General features: G+C 40.9%; 1 protein-coding gene across 15 annotated transcripts in view; it reads right to left on the bottom strand.

The window, feature by feature from the left end:
- Positions 1-17585, bottom strand: part of DLGAP1 (DLG associated protein 1) — an 866754-nt gene that overhangs the window by 168797 nt on the left and 680372 nt on the right. For all 15 annotated transcript variants that reach the window (XM_021097724.1, XM_021097721.1, XM_021097720.1 and 12 more), the window contains 2 exons: positions 14667-14844; positions 561-801 (listed from right to left, as the gene is read on the bottom strand). In XM_021097724.1, the coding sequence (XP_020953383.1) occupies positions 561-801; positions 14667-14844 (419 nt within the window). The remainder of the gene's footprint in view (positions 1-560; positions 802-14666; positions 14845-17585) is intronic.

The following is a 17585-nucleotide window of genomic DNA, read 5'->3' as shown; positions in this document are numbered from 1 at the left end:
TGGGTATAGATAGGATGTTTGGAAATAATGAAATAAACCTGCCTTCTGCTATAATGAAAGAAGATATAAAATGTGCAATCAGTGGATCATCCATTTCTCATTTTCTCACAGTATTATTTTAGGTCTTTGGGGACAGTTGTTTTGTGGGTATCTTGGAATTAAAACATTTGCAACTCTGTGATGCTCAACAATCAGGGCCTTGATTGATGGAGGGGGTGACACCCCTAAATGTCAGGGCCTGATTATGGAGAACAGAGTTGGCTGGGGTGAGTGTGCTGGTCCTACGATGCTGTCGGGGTGGGGGTAGCTCTCCCCACTCTGTTGTCCCTCTTCCTCCCTTTGTTGCAGTTTCCTCTGTTGATACCAGGGATGGAGATGGAGGAAGAAGAGGGTGCGTGCATGTGGGGATAGAGGCAGGCAGGGAAGCCAAGCCTGGGCCTCGCAGCGAGTGTTTGGGCTTTTGTGGCTGGTGACTGTGTGATCACGGCGAGGGGACCACGTGTGCTGTCTGGGGAGAGTTGTGCCACAGCCCCGGTGCGGGGACAGCTCCGCCCACTCACCCGTGCTGCTCTGGATGGTCCTGACGGTGGTGGTGGTGCGCGGCGGGGAGGAAGACCTCAAGGACACGCACTCGTCGTCCTGGGAGCATCCCTTCTCGATGGCGCGCACGTAGCTGTGGCTCCGCATGCGGAAGCAGCCGGGCATTGGCAGGTCCAGGGCCTCCACCGCCTGCGACTCCAGTTCGCTGAACACCGACTCGCACACCGACTCGAACTGCCCGTTCACTTCCATCTCGCTCACCTGCGGGGCGAGACGGACAGTGACACCAGCCCCTTAAGGGAGAAGCAACCCCTTTCTACAAGCACCTCCAAATTGCATCCCCAAGAACGCCCTGTCTAATGGCATTAAACTTGAACGCATCGTGTTTCCGTCACCTTACAGACTGCAGCAGAATGGCGTCTAGTTTATGATCCCAAATAGTCAATTCTAAGGAAAGAGCTTTAGGAATTCCCTGGTGGCTCAGCCTTGTCACTGTTCTGGGGCTGGTTGGATGCCTGGCCCAGGAACTTCCATGGGCCTCAGGAGAGACTCTGTGTGTGTGTGTGTGTGTGTTGGCCGGGCGGGTGGGGGGGGGAAACCTGAAAAAAAAAAAAAAAAGCTTTGTTTTTAGAATGCAAGGAAGTGTGGGGTTGGGAAATCTTATTCCAGTGCATGTGGAGGTGCTAATTCTCCTTATTTATAAGGGCCAGTTTTTGTTTGTTTGCTTTTGTCTTTTTAGGGCTGCACAGGTGGCATATGGAGGTTCCCAGGCTGTGGGTTGCATTGGAGCTACAGCTGCCAGGCTATGCCATAGCCACAGCCATTCTGGATCTGACCTGCATCTGCAACCTATGCCATAGCTTAATCCACTGAGCCGGGCCAGGGATGGAACCCCCATCCTCATGGATACTAGTCCAGGTTATAATCCGCTGAGCCACAATAGGAACTTCCTTAAGGGCCAGTTTTATCAGCTGATGGTTAGAGTTCATGTATTTCATTGGGAAATTTTGTTTTAGCACAAACATTTTAGAAACTACTATTTTTATTGTGACTTTGGAAGTGACAAGTTCATGGAACAATTTGTGTTGATTGATGCTTAATGTAGTGCAAAGTATGGAAATAGGCCCTGTATTTTCTGGCAAGTTGCCCACATTCTCTTTTTTTTTTTTTTTTTGTCTTTTTGGGGCCCCACTCAAGGCACATGGAAGTTCCCAGGCTAGGGGTCAAATGATAGCTACAGCTGCCAGCCTGCGCCACAGCCACAGCAAGGTGGGACCCAAGCCGCATCTGTGACCTCTGCTGCTATAGCTTGTGACAATGCCGGCTCCTTAACCCACTGAGCGAGGCCAGGGACCTAACCCGCATCCTCATGGATACTAGTCGGGTTGTAACTGCTGAGCCACAGTGGGAACTTCAAGATATTCTGCACAAAAATAGACCAAACCCAAATATGTCAAAAATCTTGGAAAGTGCTATTGAGATTTTTTACACTAGCTGCACACTGTCTAAAGGAGGTCACACTCTTCTCTATGAAAGGCTGATATGGTCCACAAATTGTTTATAAATGCTAAAAATCTTCCAAATGTAGTCTACCCTTTTTGAGAAATCAGTTTTTATTTGCTTATATTCCTCTGTGCATAAGTTACACTGGATTTTGAGCACCACCTTAAAAAAAAAAAAAATCCAGAACAGGTGGGTAGATCAATTTCTCACTTCACAGCTAATTTAATAGCAGTGTGGAAGCATTCGTCAAAGTTCTGCTACCTTCTAGAACTTTCTGTGTCTAATTTCCTTAACATCAAAGCCATGAGTAATTGAAAATTTAACAGATTAAACTATAATTAAGTTTAGAGCATATACTGAAAGTGATTGCAATTTTTGACCGTATTCGTTTTGTGTTATCTGAAGATGCAGTCCAGTAATGGCTAATTTCTTTAAGCTTCAGATAAAAATAACCAATTACCTTAAGGCATATCAAGTGGAAAACAGACATGCATTTGTTTTTCTTTCTCTCTCTCTCTTTTTTTTTTTCGCTTTTTAGGGCCACACTTGTGACACATGGAAGTTCCCAGGCTAGGGTTCAAATTAGAGCTACAGCTGCCAGCCTACACCACAGTCACAGCAACGCCAGATCTGAGTCACGTTTGTGACTTACACCATAGCTCATGGCAACACCAAATCCTTAATCCACTGAGCGAGGCCAGGGATGGAATCCGCATCCTCATGGATCCTACTCTGGTTCGTTAACCGCTGAACCATGAAGGGAACTCTGAAACATGCATTTCTTAATAACAATTCCTTACAGTTTAAAGTAGTATTTTCATATACTTTATCTAATTTGATATAAATTATATATATGTAAAATTTTTATTTTTTTTTAGGATTTTATTTTTTTTATGGATTTAGTCATAAAGGGACATGCTATTTGCAACTAACTGTCAAAGAGAGAGAAAGAGTGAGCAAATGAGTCAGAATCTTAATAGCCTATGAGTGTGAATCTGGGGGATGTATAGGAGATCTTTGTATTTTACATAGGACTCTTCTGTCAGTTGAAATGATTTCAAAATAAGGAGTAAAACAAACTATATCTTCTATTTTTATTACTATTAGATTTTTCCTCTATTAATCAAGCATCGAAAAGAAATAGTAAAGCATCTATTTCTGTCAAGGTAACAACTATTAAACTTGGATGATTATCTTTCCAGAGGGTATTAGTGTGCCCTACCCTGTTTTTCAAAAAATTTGAATCATAAAATAAATACAATTCTGCAAACCTGTTTTTTTTTTCCCCTTAGCCGCCTTCTTCTTCTTCTTTTTTTTTTTTTCTTTTTTTAGGGCCGCCCTTCTCGCATATGGAGGTTCCCAGGCTAGGGGTAGAATCAGAGCTGTAGCCGATAGCCTACACCACAGCCACAGCAATTTGGGTTCTGAGCCGCATCTGTGACCTACACCACGTCTCACGGCAACGCCAGATCCCCAACCCACTGAGTGAGGCCAGGGATCCAACCTGCATCCTCATGGATGCTAGTCAGATTCATTTCCACTGAGCCAGGAAGGGAACCACTAGCATTCTATTTTATACTTATGTTCTTAATAGGATTCTCCTTCATTCTCTTTTACCTTTTTGTTTTTATTATATACAGATGCAGAGCACCATGCAAAATAAATGTATAACCTGTGAACTATAAATAAAGGAAACACCCTTGTAACTACTACTGAGATCAAGAAACGGAACTTTTTTGAGCACCCCAGAAGCCCCTCCATGTTCCCCATCTGAACCCCAACCCCCCTCCCTCCCTCCAAAAGTAGCTGCTGCTCTGAGTTTTATTGCAATCACTTCTTAGCATTTATGTTTTTCTCACCCAAGTGTGCAACCTTGGACCCTATGGTTTTGTCTTACCCATTTTAAAAATGTGATACATCTTTTAATTCACTTTTACATACAGGCCTCCCTCCATCCACTTTTAAAAAATATTACAATTTATCTATTGAAGCAGTGGGTGGTGGTGGTGGTGGTGGGTTTGCCTGGAAAGCTGCCCACAGTCTGGATTTGCTGATTTCCTGCTCAAGGTGGGATTTAGTGTTTTCTGCTGTCCTTTGTATTTCCTGAAATTTGAAAGCTGGATCCTGAGGCTTGATCAGACTCAGGTTCAATCTCTTTGCAAGCCTAGAAGTCGTGTGTCATGGGCTGGCTCTCTCATCAGAAGGCACATTGTGTCTGGTTATCTCTCTTTTGAAGTGGTTGGGAGTTAGTATGCTCACTGCCTAGATTCATTCATTGATTGGGGGTTGCAACATGGCAAAATTCTTAATTCCATCAATTTTTACAGTCACTGGTTGCAATACTTTTTATAAAGAAATGCTTCCTCTCATTATTTGGTTACTCAGAAAGGACAGTTCATATAGGAACAGCAGGATGTTTGAGTTTTTTCTCTTTTATTTACTAATTTTTTTAGAATATATATATATATATATATATATATATATATTTTTTTTTTTTTTTTCCTGCTCCCAGGCATATAGAGTTCCTGGGCCAGGGATCAGATTTGAGGTGCAGTTGCAACCTATGCTGCAGCTGCAGCAACCCCAGATCCTTTAAGCTACTGTGTTGGGGTGGGGATGAAGCTGCAACCTGGTGCTGCATAAACACTGCTGATCCCGTTGCGCCACAGCAGGAACTCTTACTAATTTTTAAGGTAATAAATTTGTTCCCCCAGCTACTGAACGTGATCAATTATTTTTTAGAAATATTAGAATGAAATCATAGATTTTAAAATATTTGATGGTTTTAAATCCACTTCAATTATTATTCTTACTGAACTCAGATCTCTCCCTTCTTTGGCCAATGGGAACCTCTTAAATTGGTTCCTGAGTCCTTTTGACATGAGGCTAGTGGTCTTTAACAGCATCTTTGATATTTCATATGACAAGGTACTCAAAATTCCTATCTTTCCTGACTAGTCCTGAAATCAATTTTTCTCCAGAAAAGCTTTTAGTGGGAAATAGCATCACGAGAACACAGTTTGGGCCTCAGGAAGCTTCATTGTCATTGCTCCTGGGTGGGTCATTGTTCCCAGGTGTTTGCAGTGGGCAGAACTAGGTTATGAATACACTAAATTCAACTTCACATGGCACTGTTTCTATGTAACTTCTTCTATATTATGTTTTTGCTTTTATCTTTGTTCCATACTAAAAATCCTGGGTTTTCAAGGACACAGAAGATAATGAGGTTGGGATATTCTACAGTTACTCATTTGCCTTCCTCCACAGTCCATACACAGCAGCCTCAGAAAAACACATGAACACCGCCACTGTCCATGCCATTATGAAAATAGTTCGCAATTGTTTTTTTTTTTTTTTTTTTTTTTTTTTTTTTGCATAAGCTCTCTCTTCTTTCCTTATTCAAAAATAGTTGTGCTATGTTTACATTGTCATGGCACATACCCTACATCTTCTTTCCCACGGTAGCTCTCATTGGTCTTAGTTTTAAAAAATAACTATATATTTATAGTTATACAAATAACTATATATTTAATACTTACTTTTTCATATAAAAGATGATTCTTTATCAAACTTATACACAAGTAGCTCTAAATGGCTTAAAGACAAAGTGCAGCCCTCCCCTGACTCACCCAGCTGACCCCCAATTCTCCCTTCTCAGAGGGAAGCATTTTCAATTCTTCCAGCCGGATCTTAGGGGGTTTGCATGCATATTGCCAAACAAATTGCAAGTGAATCTCTTAATATGTTCATAGACCTCTGATAACCTTTTGGTTTCCTTCCTGCTCTTGAAGCATCTCTCCAAGAGCTTTCTACTGCACTCCATGGCTGCCAAGGTCATTGCTGTCCTGGGATCTCCTTCCCCATCATTTCGGGGGTGCCCTTCCTCATCTCTTTTGTGGTGGAGCCCCTGTTCCCTCCTCCTGGTTTTCTTCCCTCCTTCTGATGGAGCACGTCTTTGAGTGCTTTCCTGGGCAGGGTGGCCACCTCACATTGATAGACATGTCTGCATCCGACCTTTGCTGTTTAGGGAGAGCAGGCCCGCATTTAGAATTCTAGCTGCATCCTTCCTCCTTTAAAATGTTTCCAAGCTTTGCTCCTTGTCTCTTAGCCTCTCCCCTGTGTGTGCTAGAGATTGAGAAAATGGATGCCTTTCTCATTCCTGAGACTTCCCATGTGAGCTTGGTTTGTCCCATCCCTTCTGGAAGCTTTTTAGGATTTTTTTGGTCCTGAATTATCTAATGATCTTTCTCAACCTGTGAATTCATGGCTTTCAGTTCTGGGACTATTTCTGGGACCATTAAGTCATTGGTAATTGCCTTCCTTCTGTTTTCTCTTTTCTTTCTGAAAAGCCTGCTAGTCAGTGTTGGAATCCAAGAAGGTCAAAGAATTCAAGAAAAAAAAACATGAAGAAAAATGTATTGATATGTTATAATTGCCAAAACCAAGCTGGAGGACTTATACTTGGTGATCTCAAAACATACTACAAAGCTACAATCATCAAAACAGTTTGGCACTGACCTAAGGACAGACATACTGACTGATGGAACAGAGAGGAGAGTCCAGAAATAAACCTAGAGATCTATTTTCCACTAGTTCTTACATCTGGTCATTTGGGTTGTCTAAAGTTCATTGATAAGTCCTCAGGATGGGCTCATGGAAACAATTTTCCTTGCATTTATCCATGGCTTAGAATAGTGGGCCCATGGCTTTTATACTTGAAAATCAGTTTTTCTGGATTTACAATCCTTGGTTTACATCTCCCCCCCACCTCCCTGACTATAATAACATATTACTCAATTTTCTTTTGAGTAAATCAGTTATTGTTTTAGGGTCTAATGAGAATTAATTAATTTTTGTTCTTTTTAAAGTCACTTGCTCAATTTATCTAGAAGTCCAAAGGGAGGTGGTGGTGGGTTTTTTTTTAATTCTTCAAAGTCGTGTAATTTTACTACATTCTGTCTTGCTATTTATTGTTTTGTGTCAATTTCTCAGGTACCTGGTATTCTCTTTGGAATCATCTTTTTATTTTTATTTCAGAGAACTTTTTTCTAGTGTTTTAAAATTTTTTTAAAATTAGAGTTGCTTCACAATATTGTGCCAATTTCTGCTGTACAGCAGAGTGACCCAGTCATACACACACACACATACATATATATACAAACATACATTCTTTTTCTCGTATTATCTTCCACCATGTTCTATCCCAAGAAATTGGACATAGTTCCCCGGGCTATACAGCAGGATCTCATTGCTTATCCATTCTAAATGTAATCATTTGCATCTGCTAATCCCAAACTCCCAGTCCCTCCCACCTTTACTGTTTTGTTATTTGTTCTGGTTCTTTGCTTTCATTTCCTTCTTCAGAGACTTGCTATCTCTAGGTCCAATCTTTGCCTTTCTTCCATATTTATCAATTTCTTTTGAATACTTTTTAGAAAACTTTTCATTTATTTTTGACTTAAAAAAGTTCCTTCTTTTTAAATTCTATTTTTCTTTTTTTCTTTCTTTTTTTTTTTTTTTTGTCTTTTTGCCATTTCTTGGGCCACTCCCGCAGCATATGGAGGTTCCCAGGCTAGGGGTCTAATCGGAGCCGTAGCCACCAGCCTACGCCAGAGCCACAGCAACGCAGGATCCGAGCCTTGTCTGCAACCTACACCACAGCTCACGGCAACGCCAGATCGTTAACCCACTGAGCAACGGCAGGGACGCAACCTGCAACTTCATGGTTCCTAGTCAGATTCGTTAACCACTGCACCATGACGGGAACTCCTAAATTCTATTTTTCTTATGAAATGTCCTCTATTCCTTCAGTCTAATCTTCATTTTGAAATGATTTTTCTTTTGCTTCTAATTCTTTCCTGAGTTCTGTGACATCATGGTTAGGTTTTTGAAAATTCAGATATATCTTTTCCTCTCATCTCGTATGTCATTTTTCTGAGTGTCCTTTAGCTCATTTTGATAGAGTGTGTATACTTTTGATCTATTTGGAAGTGTGTATTTCTGGCATGCTTTCATTTCTGGTAGGAAAATTATTCTCCTTATTTTCTTATTATAGTGACTTTGTGATTTAAAGTGGATTTTTTTTTTGTTCCTCATTTCTCAGTAAAATCAGTTTTTTCTGACCTTGAGAGGTTGATATATTCAGGATTTCCCTCCTACATTCACAGGGCTTCCTCTTCTATTGTTTTAGCATTGTATTGCTTTCTGAAATTTCCTGATTCTTTTGCTCCTTCCTCCAGCTTGTACCTGAAGCTTCTCTTTCTTTGCATTGTCTCTGTCTTGCTCATATTTGATTCCACTGCCAACTATTTCTTCTCAGAACAGGTCCTCTCCTTGAAGGAAACACTGGTTTCCAGTGTACACAGAGATGCAAGGTCAACCCCTCCTGACCTTGCTGCAGGCTCCTTGAATTTACCTACTATTAGAGAAGGAAGATCCTTCCCAGGTTCAGCTGCAGTTCTCAAATACCACCCTCTCCAAGCTTTCCGGGGAGTAACTGCTGCTGGTTTCATCCTGCTTTACATCCATCAGGAAAGTCATGGTTTTTCTCTGTGTCCTCCTATGCAGAAGTGGATACAATGTTGACTTATGGTTACTGGTGGTTTACATTTGGGATTCATGGAATATCTTGTCACCTCTTTTTGTCATAAATGTTGTCCATGGGTTTTTGGTTTTTCTATCTAGTTATTCTGTCTGCTTTTATATGGAGACTCAGGAAGATTCAGACACTAAACTGCCACCTCCATAATATTGTCTAGCATGACTGGACCATAATTTACTTAACCACTGCTTTGTGGGTGATGATTCAGTTATGGCCTTGGAGATCATGCTGTGACCAGCATCCTGCATTTATCTTTATATTCTGGTACTTCCATTTAGGTATTCTAAAGGTCTCCAAGTGGGATTCGCTTGCCAAAAGATATGTTTTACCCTTTTATCTATTTCACCAAGTTACTTTCAAAAGTAATTGTAGTAATTCACCCCAAAGAGCAAGTAAGGCATTGCTCACTTTTCCACATGGTCATCAAAACTGAGTATTTAGCTGTTTTTGCCTCTGATATGTCAAAAGTGATACTATATTGTTTCAGTTTGTTTTTACCATCCTACCAGCATATATGGGCATTTCTTCCTGTATTTATTGGACTTGGTATTTTTTTCCCTTTGGATTTGCTATTTTATAAGATTTTCCCCAAATTCTTTTAGGTTGTTTATCTTTTCATACTAGTTGGTAGAAACACTTTAGGCAACTGGAATATTAAGCTTTTTTCTTGATGCGTTTAAATACCACCCGCCCCCATCAATTTTAATTTTAGGATGTCTTTTGCCAACACAGAAATATTTTATTTTTAGTTAGAATAGATGTCTATGATTTATGTTTTCTAGAATTCTTATTTTATTAAAAGTTGTAATTCTCAGCACAATATCACATGCATATTCCCCTAATTATAGTTTCTTGTCATTTTGTCTTACTGCTCAGATTTTAAATTCATTTGGATTTATTTCGTATGTGGGAAGAAGGAGTAGTTTGGTGTTCTTCTTACTATATCATGGGCAGTTTGCTTGAATTCTCTGAGCCTCACTTTCCTAATCTATAAAATGTGTAGAACATACCTACCTCATAAGGATGCTTTGAGAGTAAAAATGAAATATACAAGTGCATATTTCTAGGCACATGGTAGGCATTACATAAATACTAGATATTTTATGAGACAATGTAGTGGGAAGAATAAGACAGATTACTCTCATTCTAAAGACTGAGTATCATAAATTAAAAAATGATCTTTCTTGTAGTTGATATGAAATTAATGAGATAATATGCAAAGCTTATAACATGTATCAGGTAAGCAATACATGGTAACTCCTCCATTGTTATCATTTCCCATTATTACCACTCCTATTATTGGCAATATTATTGCCACCAACACCTCAATTCCAACAGGTGTTAGAGAAATTTACTAATTAGGAGTCAGGACACTGGGGTTTTCTAGGTTCTGTCGCTGACTAGCTGTGTACTCACAGATGCTTAATTCATCTGAGTTTCCATTTCTTTGTATTTATACAATGAAGGGATGGTCTAGGTCAAGAGTCACAGCTAAACTGCTGGTATTACCACTGGGCACAATAACTGCCGATTACATTCACATTTTAAAAATAATGTGGGAGCCCAACAAGTTGCTGAACAAAACATGTCTGTGGCCTTCTAGTTTACCATTCCGGGCGAAGATACTTGAGATCTGGACTTGAAATAAAATAAGACGTAAATTGAAGGAATTTGGAAATGACAGTTATTCTACCAAATATTGAAAAATATTTATTTATGTATTTATTTATGTTTGCTTTTTAGGACTGTTCCTGTGGCATATGGAAGTTTCCAGGGTAGGGGTTGAATCAGAGCTGTAGCTGCTGGCCTACACCACAGCCATAGCACTGTGGGATCCTAGCTGCCATCTGCAACCAACACCATAGCTCACGCCAACACCAGATCCTTCACCCACTGAGCAAGGCTAAGGATCAAACCCGCATCCTCATGGAGACTACATTGGGTTCTTAACCTGATGAGCCACAATGGGAACTCCCAAATATATTTTTTTTAATGTGACTTTAAAAAATTCTTTCTTCTCGGCGTTCCCCTATGGCACAGTGGGCTAAGGATCCAGCATTGGCACTGATGTGGCTCAGGTGGCTGCTGTGGTGTGGGTTCAGTCCCTGGCCTGGGAACTTGTGCATGCTTCTGCTGCAGCCTCCCGCATGCTCCCCCCCCCCAATTTCTTTCTTCCCAAGCCTTACTTTAAAAGCCTCAATTTTTTTTTTTTTTTTTGTCTCTTTGCCTTTTCTAGGGCCGCTCCCGAGGCATATGGAGGTTCCCTGGCTAGGGGTCTAATAGGAGCTGTAGCTGCCAGCCTACGCCAGAGCCACAGCAACGCTGGATCCAAGCCGTGTCTGCAACCTACAGCACAGCTCACGGCAATGCCGGATCCTCAACCCACTGAGCATGGCCAGGGACCGAACCCGCAACCTCATGGTTCCTAGTCGGATTTGTTAACCACTGAGCCACAACGGGAACTCCACTGCACCACGAAGGGAACTCCTCAATTTTTATTAGATATATATATAATAACAAATATAGAAAGGGGATAAACATATAAAAAGATGTTCATTTTTCCTCTATCATCCGGTCACAGTCTCTTTTCAGGGATATTTGATTTCTGTAAGGTATCAGTGGCAAAAACAAACAGTTCGGTTATTCTAGACCATTTTCTTGGCTTATGACGTGTTACTTTGTTCTTTATTGGAGTCTTTGATGAGTAATATATCAGTTTTTAAGAAGGCAGAGGATATAATGTGCTTAAATTCTATACTATTAGCACTGCTACTAAAGATCTATAAGAGAGAATATCTCCAACATCATAAAAACCAACCACTTTTTGAAAAGCCTAGAGTATATATGGTAGGATGCTTTGAAGAAGAAGCCATTACCTTTTGAATAAGGATGACATTGGGACAGCGATTGAAAGTTTGAAATTATCCTAATGACACTATGTTACTTTAAAACTGAATATGGAACTAGGAAAATGATGGGTCATTAGGAACCCATTTAGGATGGCTCTCTCTGTATTTTACTTAAGGCAAAATGATCACAGCACTGAATTGCAGACTTGACCCGTCACAGGATCAAGGCCCACATATGCCTCCAGTGATTCGATGCTATTGTACTAAATTGTCACCAGAAGAGACATTGTCTTGGGGAAGGTCAGATCTGTGGCATAGGTACTAAAAGCAGGCAGCTGCATAGATGCATGCCCTGATGAGGAAGTGAGGTGCTCTCTTGTTTTAAACATGTAAAATGGTAAGAGCAGTGAGTGTGTATAAACATTTTCCAACAAAATATTCTAAACTCACATCATAGCACTGGGAACTGTATCTGGCCACTTATGATGGAGTGTGATGGAGGATAATGTGAGAAAAAGAATGTGTATATGTATGTGTGACGGGTCACTTTGCTGTATAGTAAAAAATTGACAAAACTGTAAACCAGCTTTAATGGAAAAAATAAAAATCATTAAAAATTAAATAAACTCCCATTATATTCTGCATGTATGATACCTGGGATTTATAGACTGTTTTACAGTTCTGGAAGGCTGGGTGACCATGAGCCTGTCCAGGATGAAGATGAGCTTAAAGAAAGTAGAAGTTTTATATTGTTTACTGCAGAAAAAAACTAAGAATAAAGCAAATCCAAATTTCATCAAATGAGTCACCTAGTATTTACCTAAGAGTTGGAACAGCAGGTATCATTGTACAGCATCAGCTAGCACAAACAGCAATGCATTCTCTCGGAGATTTCTTTAAGGAAGTGTACAGGAGGCAAAGATTGGAATCTGATATGCCAGCTTTCCCTGACACCTTCTCTAACCTGCTCATGGAGCCTTGCCGTGGTTCCTGCCTTTGCTCTTCAAGAATACGTTTAAAGTAGGGAGCTCTATTTTGGTGGTAGGGACAACATGAGAGCAGTGGTCCTATGTTGAGGTCCTACTCTGACAGATCAGAGATGCTCCAGTCCTTAGCCTCCCACCACCAGCCTCACCATTTTCACCATCACTCTCCACACCACTGCCATCATCACTACCACTTCCACCACCAGCCTCACCGCTTTTACCACCCTCACCACCACCCTCACCACCACCCTCAGCAGTGTTAATTCCCCAGTAGGGTTAACACTGTGGTTAATTAACACCCCAGAAGTGTGAATTCTCACCTTGATGATCACAGCGACGTCTAAACCAGCTTCTCTGCCTCTCACTTCTCATCCTCTGCAATCTTTCCTACATTTTGGGGGCCAGATTTAATTATCCTACATCGAAATTCTGGTCATATCTCTTGCCTGCTTACAAGTGAAGTTTTAATTATTCTTTTTTATTTATTTATTTTTATTTATTTTGCCTTTTGTCTTTTTTTTTTTTTTTTTTAGGGCCACACCTGTGGCATATGGAGGTTCCCAGGCTAGGGGTCAAATCAGAGATGTAGCTGCCGGCCTACACTAGAGTCACAGTCACAGCAACACCAGATCTGAGCCACATCTGCGACCTACACCGTAGCTCACGGCAACACCGGATCCTTAACCCACTGAGCGAGGCCAGGGATCAAACCCTTGTCCTTATGGATACTAGTCAGATTCGTTAACCCCTGAGCCACAACAGGAACTCCTTAATTAATCTTTAATCAGTCCATTTCCTAATGAATATTAGTCTAGGCCTCTGGGCCCTGTGTGGAAGGCTAGGCTCAAAAAAAATGTCTCCAGGACAAATCCAGAACGGATTTTCCATTGCTGGAGCTGCAAGTATTCTGAGCTCCAACTACACAAGAGCATTTGTTATTTCTTAAGTAGGCTTTAGGCCAGCATTTTTTGAAGTTCAGATATATACTACTTTAATAATTATTCCTTTATTAATTTTTGCTTTAGTTGAATCACGTGGTATATTTGCTAAAATGCACATTCCTAGACCCCATGCCTAGAAACTCTCTCTTTAGAGTCCTGGATGCTGAATACCTTTTTCTCCTTAGATTTGGGATCTTGTTGACAATTTTGCGACCACAAAGAAAGTCTTATTTAACTTCTGGTTACTTACCTATCTTATAAAGGACTAATATGAAAATATAAAGCAACTGGTACAGTGCCTGACCTGACAAAGGCAGCTCTCATGCTTAATTCTCGCCCTAACCAACACGAGTGTCTTTGTAGTGTTTAAGGAAATGATGTTTATGACATCACTTTTATGTTTTTTGGATGCTCTTAGGCTATAAACTTTGGGGGAACAGGAATTATGTATTATTCATCATTGACTAACTTGCGAAATGTGGCCGAGTATTTTGCTCATTTCATATTAGTTTAGTTAGTAGTACGGTACTTATTTTAAAAAATTATGATATAAATTAATATCACTACAAAAAATTCTTTTTTTGTTTGTTTTTTTGGTCTCCCCAGAGGAAGCCCCAAGCCACCTCCTCCTCCTCTGGTGTCCTCTGAAAGCTGCAGGGTCAGGCCTTCCAGGATCCTAGGTTCCACTTTGAGCTTGGTTAACCTTCTCCCATATTCTCTGAGATCATGGGTGGGAGACACCAAGACCCTTTAGCTGAATATTTTGGATGCTGCACTGTCGCCTTTAGTGAGTCTTTGTTCCCAGTCTTGGGTATTAGTTCTTATACGTGGGCTTCTGTCTCATTACCAAGACACAGTATTCACCCAGGACTCTGTGTGGTAAATAGATCAAATCTCACTTCCGGTGCCTGGGTCTCTCCCTTGATGACCCGCTTAACACTTTTATGCTTAGACACTGCCTTGGTTTTGCCAGTGAGGTCTCCTGTCCTTTTATCCTTCAAGCCTCAACTATCAGTTCCTTAATGACAAATATGCTGCTGCCAACTGACTGCTCATGAAATTTCCTAGGACTGCCATGTGCTTTTACTATCTGCAGCCCCCTGCTGGTAGACTGTTGGTACCAGGAGCCCTGTGGTCAAACACTTGGAGCATTTAGACCCGCCCACTTGCCTGACCCCTCAGCCTCCTCGCTTCACGCCCCTCTGGGTTTCCAGTAACCCTTGTGTGGTTCACCGCTGGGGCTCACCTGGCTGATGGTGCTCATGGCACGCATGTAGCTCTCATTCCTGGAGCGGAACTTCGGTGATGTGAGCAGGCCTGCAGGGTCAAGGCTGTCCAGGCTTCGGTTGATGGAGACTTCACTGACTGCCCTCAGGTAACTGTGACTCCGGATCTGGAGTTTGGGAGAGTGTTCATTGGAAATCCTGGAAGAGAGCAAGGGAAAGTGCCTTGAGTCCTGTTCCAACACACAGGCAGTGCTGAGACAGGGCGGTACTGTGATTGACACGCACCATAAATACCGCGTGAAGAATACACATGCTCACCCATGGTCGCTAAACCTCCCCGTGGGGTCTCAGAAAGAGACATTTTGATGGGCAGTCCTTGAGATTGGATGACATGAGAGTGCAATGGTAATTCTTTTTTTTTTTTTTTTTTTTTTTTTTTATCTTTTTGCCTTTTCTAGGGCCGCACCCGAGGCATATGGAGGTTCCCAGGCTAGGGGTCGAATTGGGGCTGTAGCCGCCAGCCTCCGCCAGAGCCACAGCAGCGCGGGTTCCGAGCCACATCTTCGACCTACACCACAGCTTGCCACAACGCCAGATCCTTAACCCAGTGAGCGAGGCCAGGGATTGAACCTGCAACCTCATGGTTCCTAGTCGAATTTGTTCACCACTGAGTCACGACGGGAAATGGTAATTCTGAAATAACTTTCTCATTCACATTTTCCTTCTGTCCTGGGGAGGGAGGTTATAGAGTTCTCTGCCTTGCCCCAGAATCTTGCTCTGTGTAACTGGTTAAGCTTTTCCTTTGTACTCATTTCTTTTCTGTGCCATCCTTTTGTTTTGGGACTTTCTAGTCATGGCAAGTGGGTAAATATCTATATATGCTATATTAATACCGCTAGCAATCTTTCTATCATCTATTTATCTCTCTATCTGGATCTTGATCATTTAGTTGAGGTTTAGTGAACAAAACTTAAATTTTAGCGATTAAAGATGTGCACATCTCTAAATCTCGATATGCAAAGACAAGTCTTTACATGTGTTGCGCCCTTTAGATTTTTTTCCAAGATGCATTTTAAAACCATCCAAGGAGAAACTGCTCACTGCAAAAAGCCAAGCCATCCAGAAGTGCACAAAACAGAAAGCAGGTCTCCTAAACGTCTTGTTCCTGTTCCGGAATTCCACTCCCTAAAAGAATTACCCCGACCAGAAGTTCCTGTTGTGGCTCAGTGGCAATGAATCTGACGAGTGTCCATGAGGACGCAGGTTCGATCCCTGGCCTTGCTCAGTGGGTTAAGGATCTGGCGTTGCCATAAGCTGTGCTGTAAGCCAGTGGTACAGCTCTGATTCAACCCCTAGCCCTGGGAACTTCTATATGCTGCAGGTGCGGCCCTAAAAAGACAAAAAAAAAAAAAAAGCAGCCACCCAGAGCAGTTCCATGTATGTCTTTTCTTAGCCTTTCTATACACAGTTGTTTTTTTTTAAGTAATTCAAAGAATTTTAAATTGAAATATAGTTGATTTACAATGCCAGTTTCAGCTATACAGCAAAATGATTCAGTTATAGAAACATATATATATATATATACACGTATATTCTTTTGTAGATTCTTTTCCACTATAGGTTATTACAAATATTGAGTCTTGAGTCTAGTTTCCTGGGCTATACAGTAGGTCCTTGTTGATTATCTGTTTTATATAGAGTAGTGTGTATTTTTTAATCCCAACTCCTAATTTTTGTGTCCTTGCCTCCACCTTTGGTAATCATATCTATCTCTGTGTTTTTAGTGTGTGTTTTTTTGGGGGTGGGGTGGGGAGGGCACACACAGGGCATATGGAAATTCCCAGGCTAGGAGTTGATCTGGTGCTGTAGCTGCCATTCTACACCACAGTCACAGCAGCATGGAATCCTTGCCACATCTGTGACCTACACCACAGCTCATGGCAATGCTGGATCCTTTAATCTATTGAGCAAGGCCAAGGCTTGAACCATTGTCCTCATGGATACAGTCAGGTTTGTTACTACTGAGCCATAACAGGAACTCCCAGGTAATTTTTAAAGTTTGTTTTCATGTGGGATTCAGGGTGATTTTTCTTTCATTATTAAATTATTATTATTTTTTTGCTGTAACATGGCTTGCAATTAAAAATTAAAGTCGAGGGGTTCCCTTTGTGGCTTCGTCCCTGGCCTTGCTCAGTGGCTTAAGGACCAGTGTTGCCAGTGAGCTGTGGTGTAGGTCACAGACATGGCTTGGATCTGGTAAGCCAGTGGTACAGCTTAAGCCAGTGGTACAGTGAGTTCAGCCCTAAAAAGCAAAAGGAAAACAAAACATTGGTAAGGAGAAAGATGTAGGCCTAAAATAGCTGCTATTATTTATCATTATTCTGGAGGTCCTAGCCAATGATATTATATATATATGTATATAATATATATATATATATATATATAAAAGAAATAGGAAATACAAATATAGTGAAGAAAGAGATAAATTTTGAGTATTTACAGATTATACAGTTAATTATCTGGAAGATAAAAGAAAATCAACTGAAAAACTATTAAACTAATGAGTGATTACCCCAAATAGACACAGGGTAAAAATAGAGAAATTGTTTTTCTATATACTGTCACCACTAAATAGAAAATTTAAAAATCCCATTCAAATGGCAAAACATTATAAATTAAGTAGAAATGGCAAAAAAGATGTGCACCATAAATTTTTGAAAAAAATGATAAAACTTTATGGAAGGCTAAATAAAAAAGCAAGACAATTTTCCTGGATGGAAAACTCAGTGTAGGAGTTCCCATCATGGCACAGTGGAAACAAACCCAACTAAGAACCATGAAGTTATGGGTTCCATCCCTGGCCTGGCTCAGTGGGTTAAGGATCCGGTGTTGCCATGTGCTGTGCTCTAGGTCACAGACATGGCTCGGATCCTGCGTTG

The sequence above is a fragment of the Sus scrofa genome, chromosome 6 (genome assembly GCF_000003025.6).
Source record: "Sus scrofa isolate TJ Tabasco breed Duroc chromosome 6, Sscrofa11.1, whole genome shotgun sequence".
NCBI lineage: Eukaryota > Metazoa > Chordata > Mammalia > Artiodactyla > Suidae > Sus > Sus scrofa.
The sequence above is the reverse complement of the archived record's forward strand: the minus strand, read 5'-3'. Positions and strand labels throughout refer to the sequence as shown.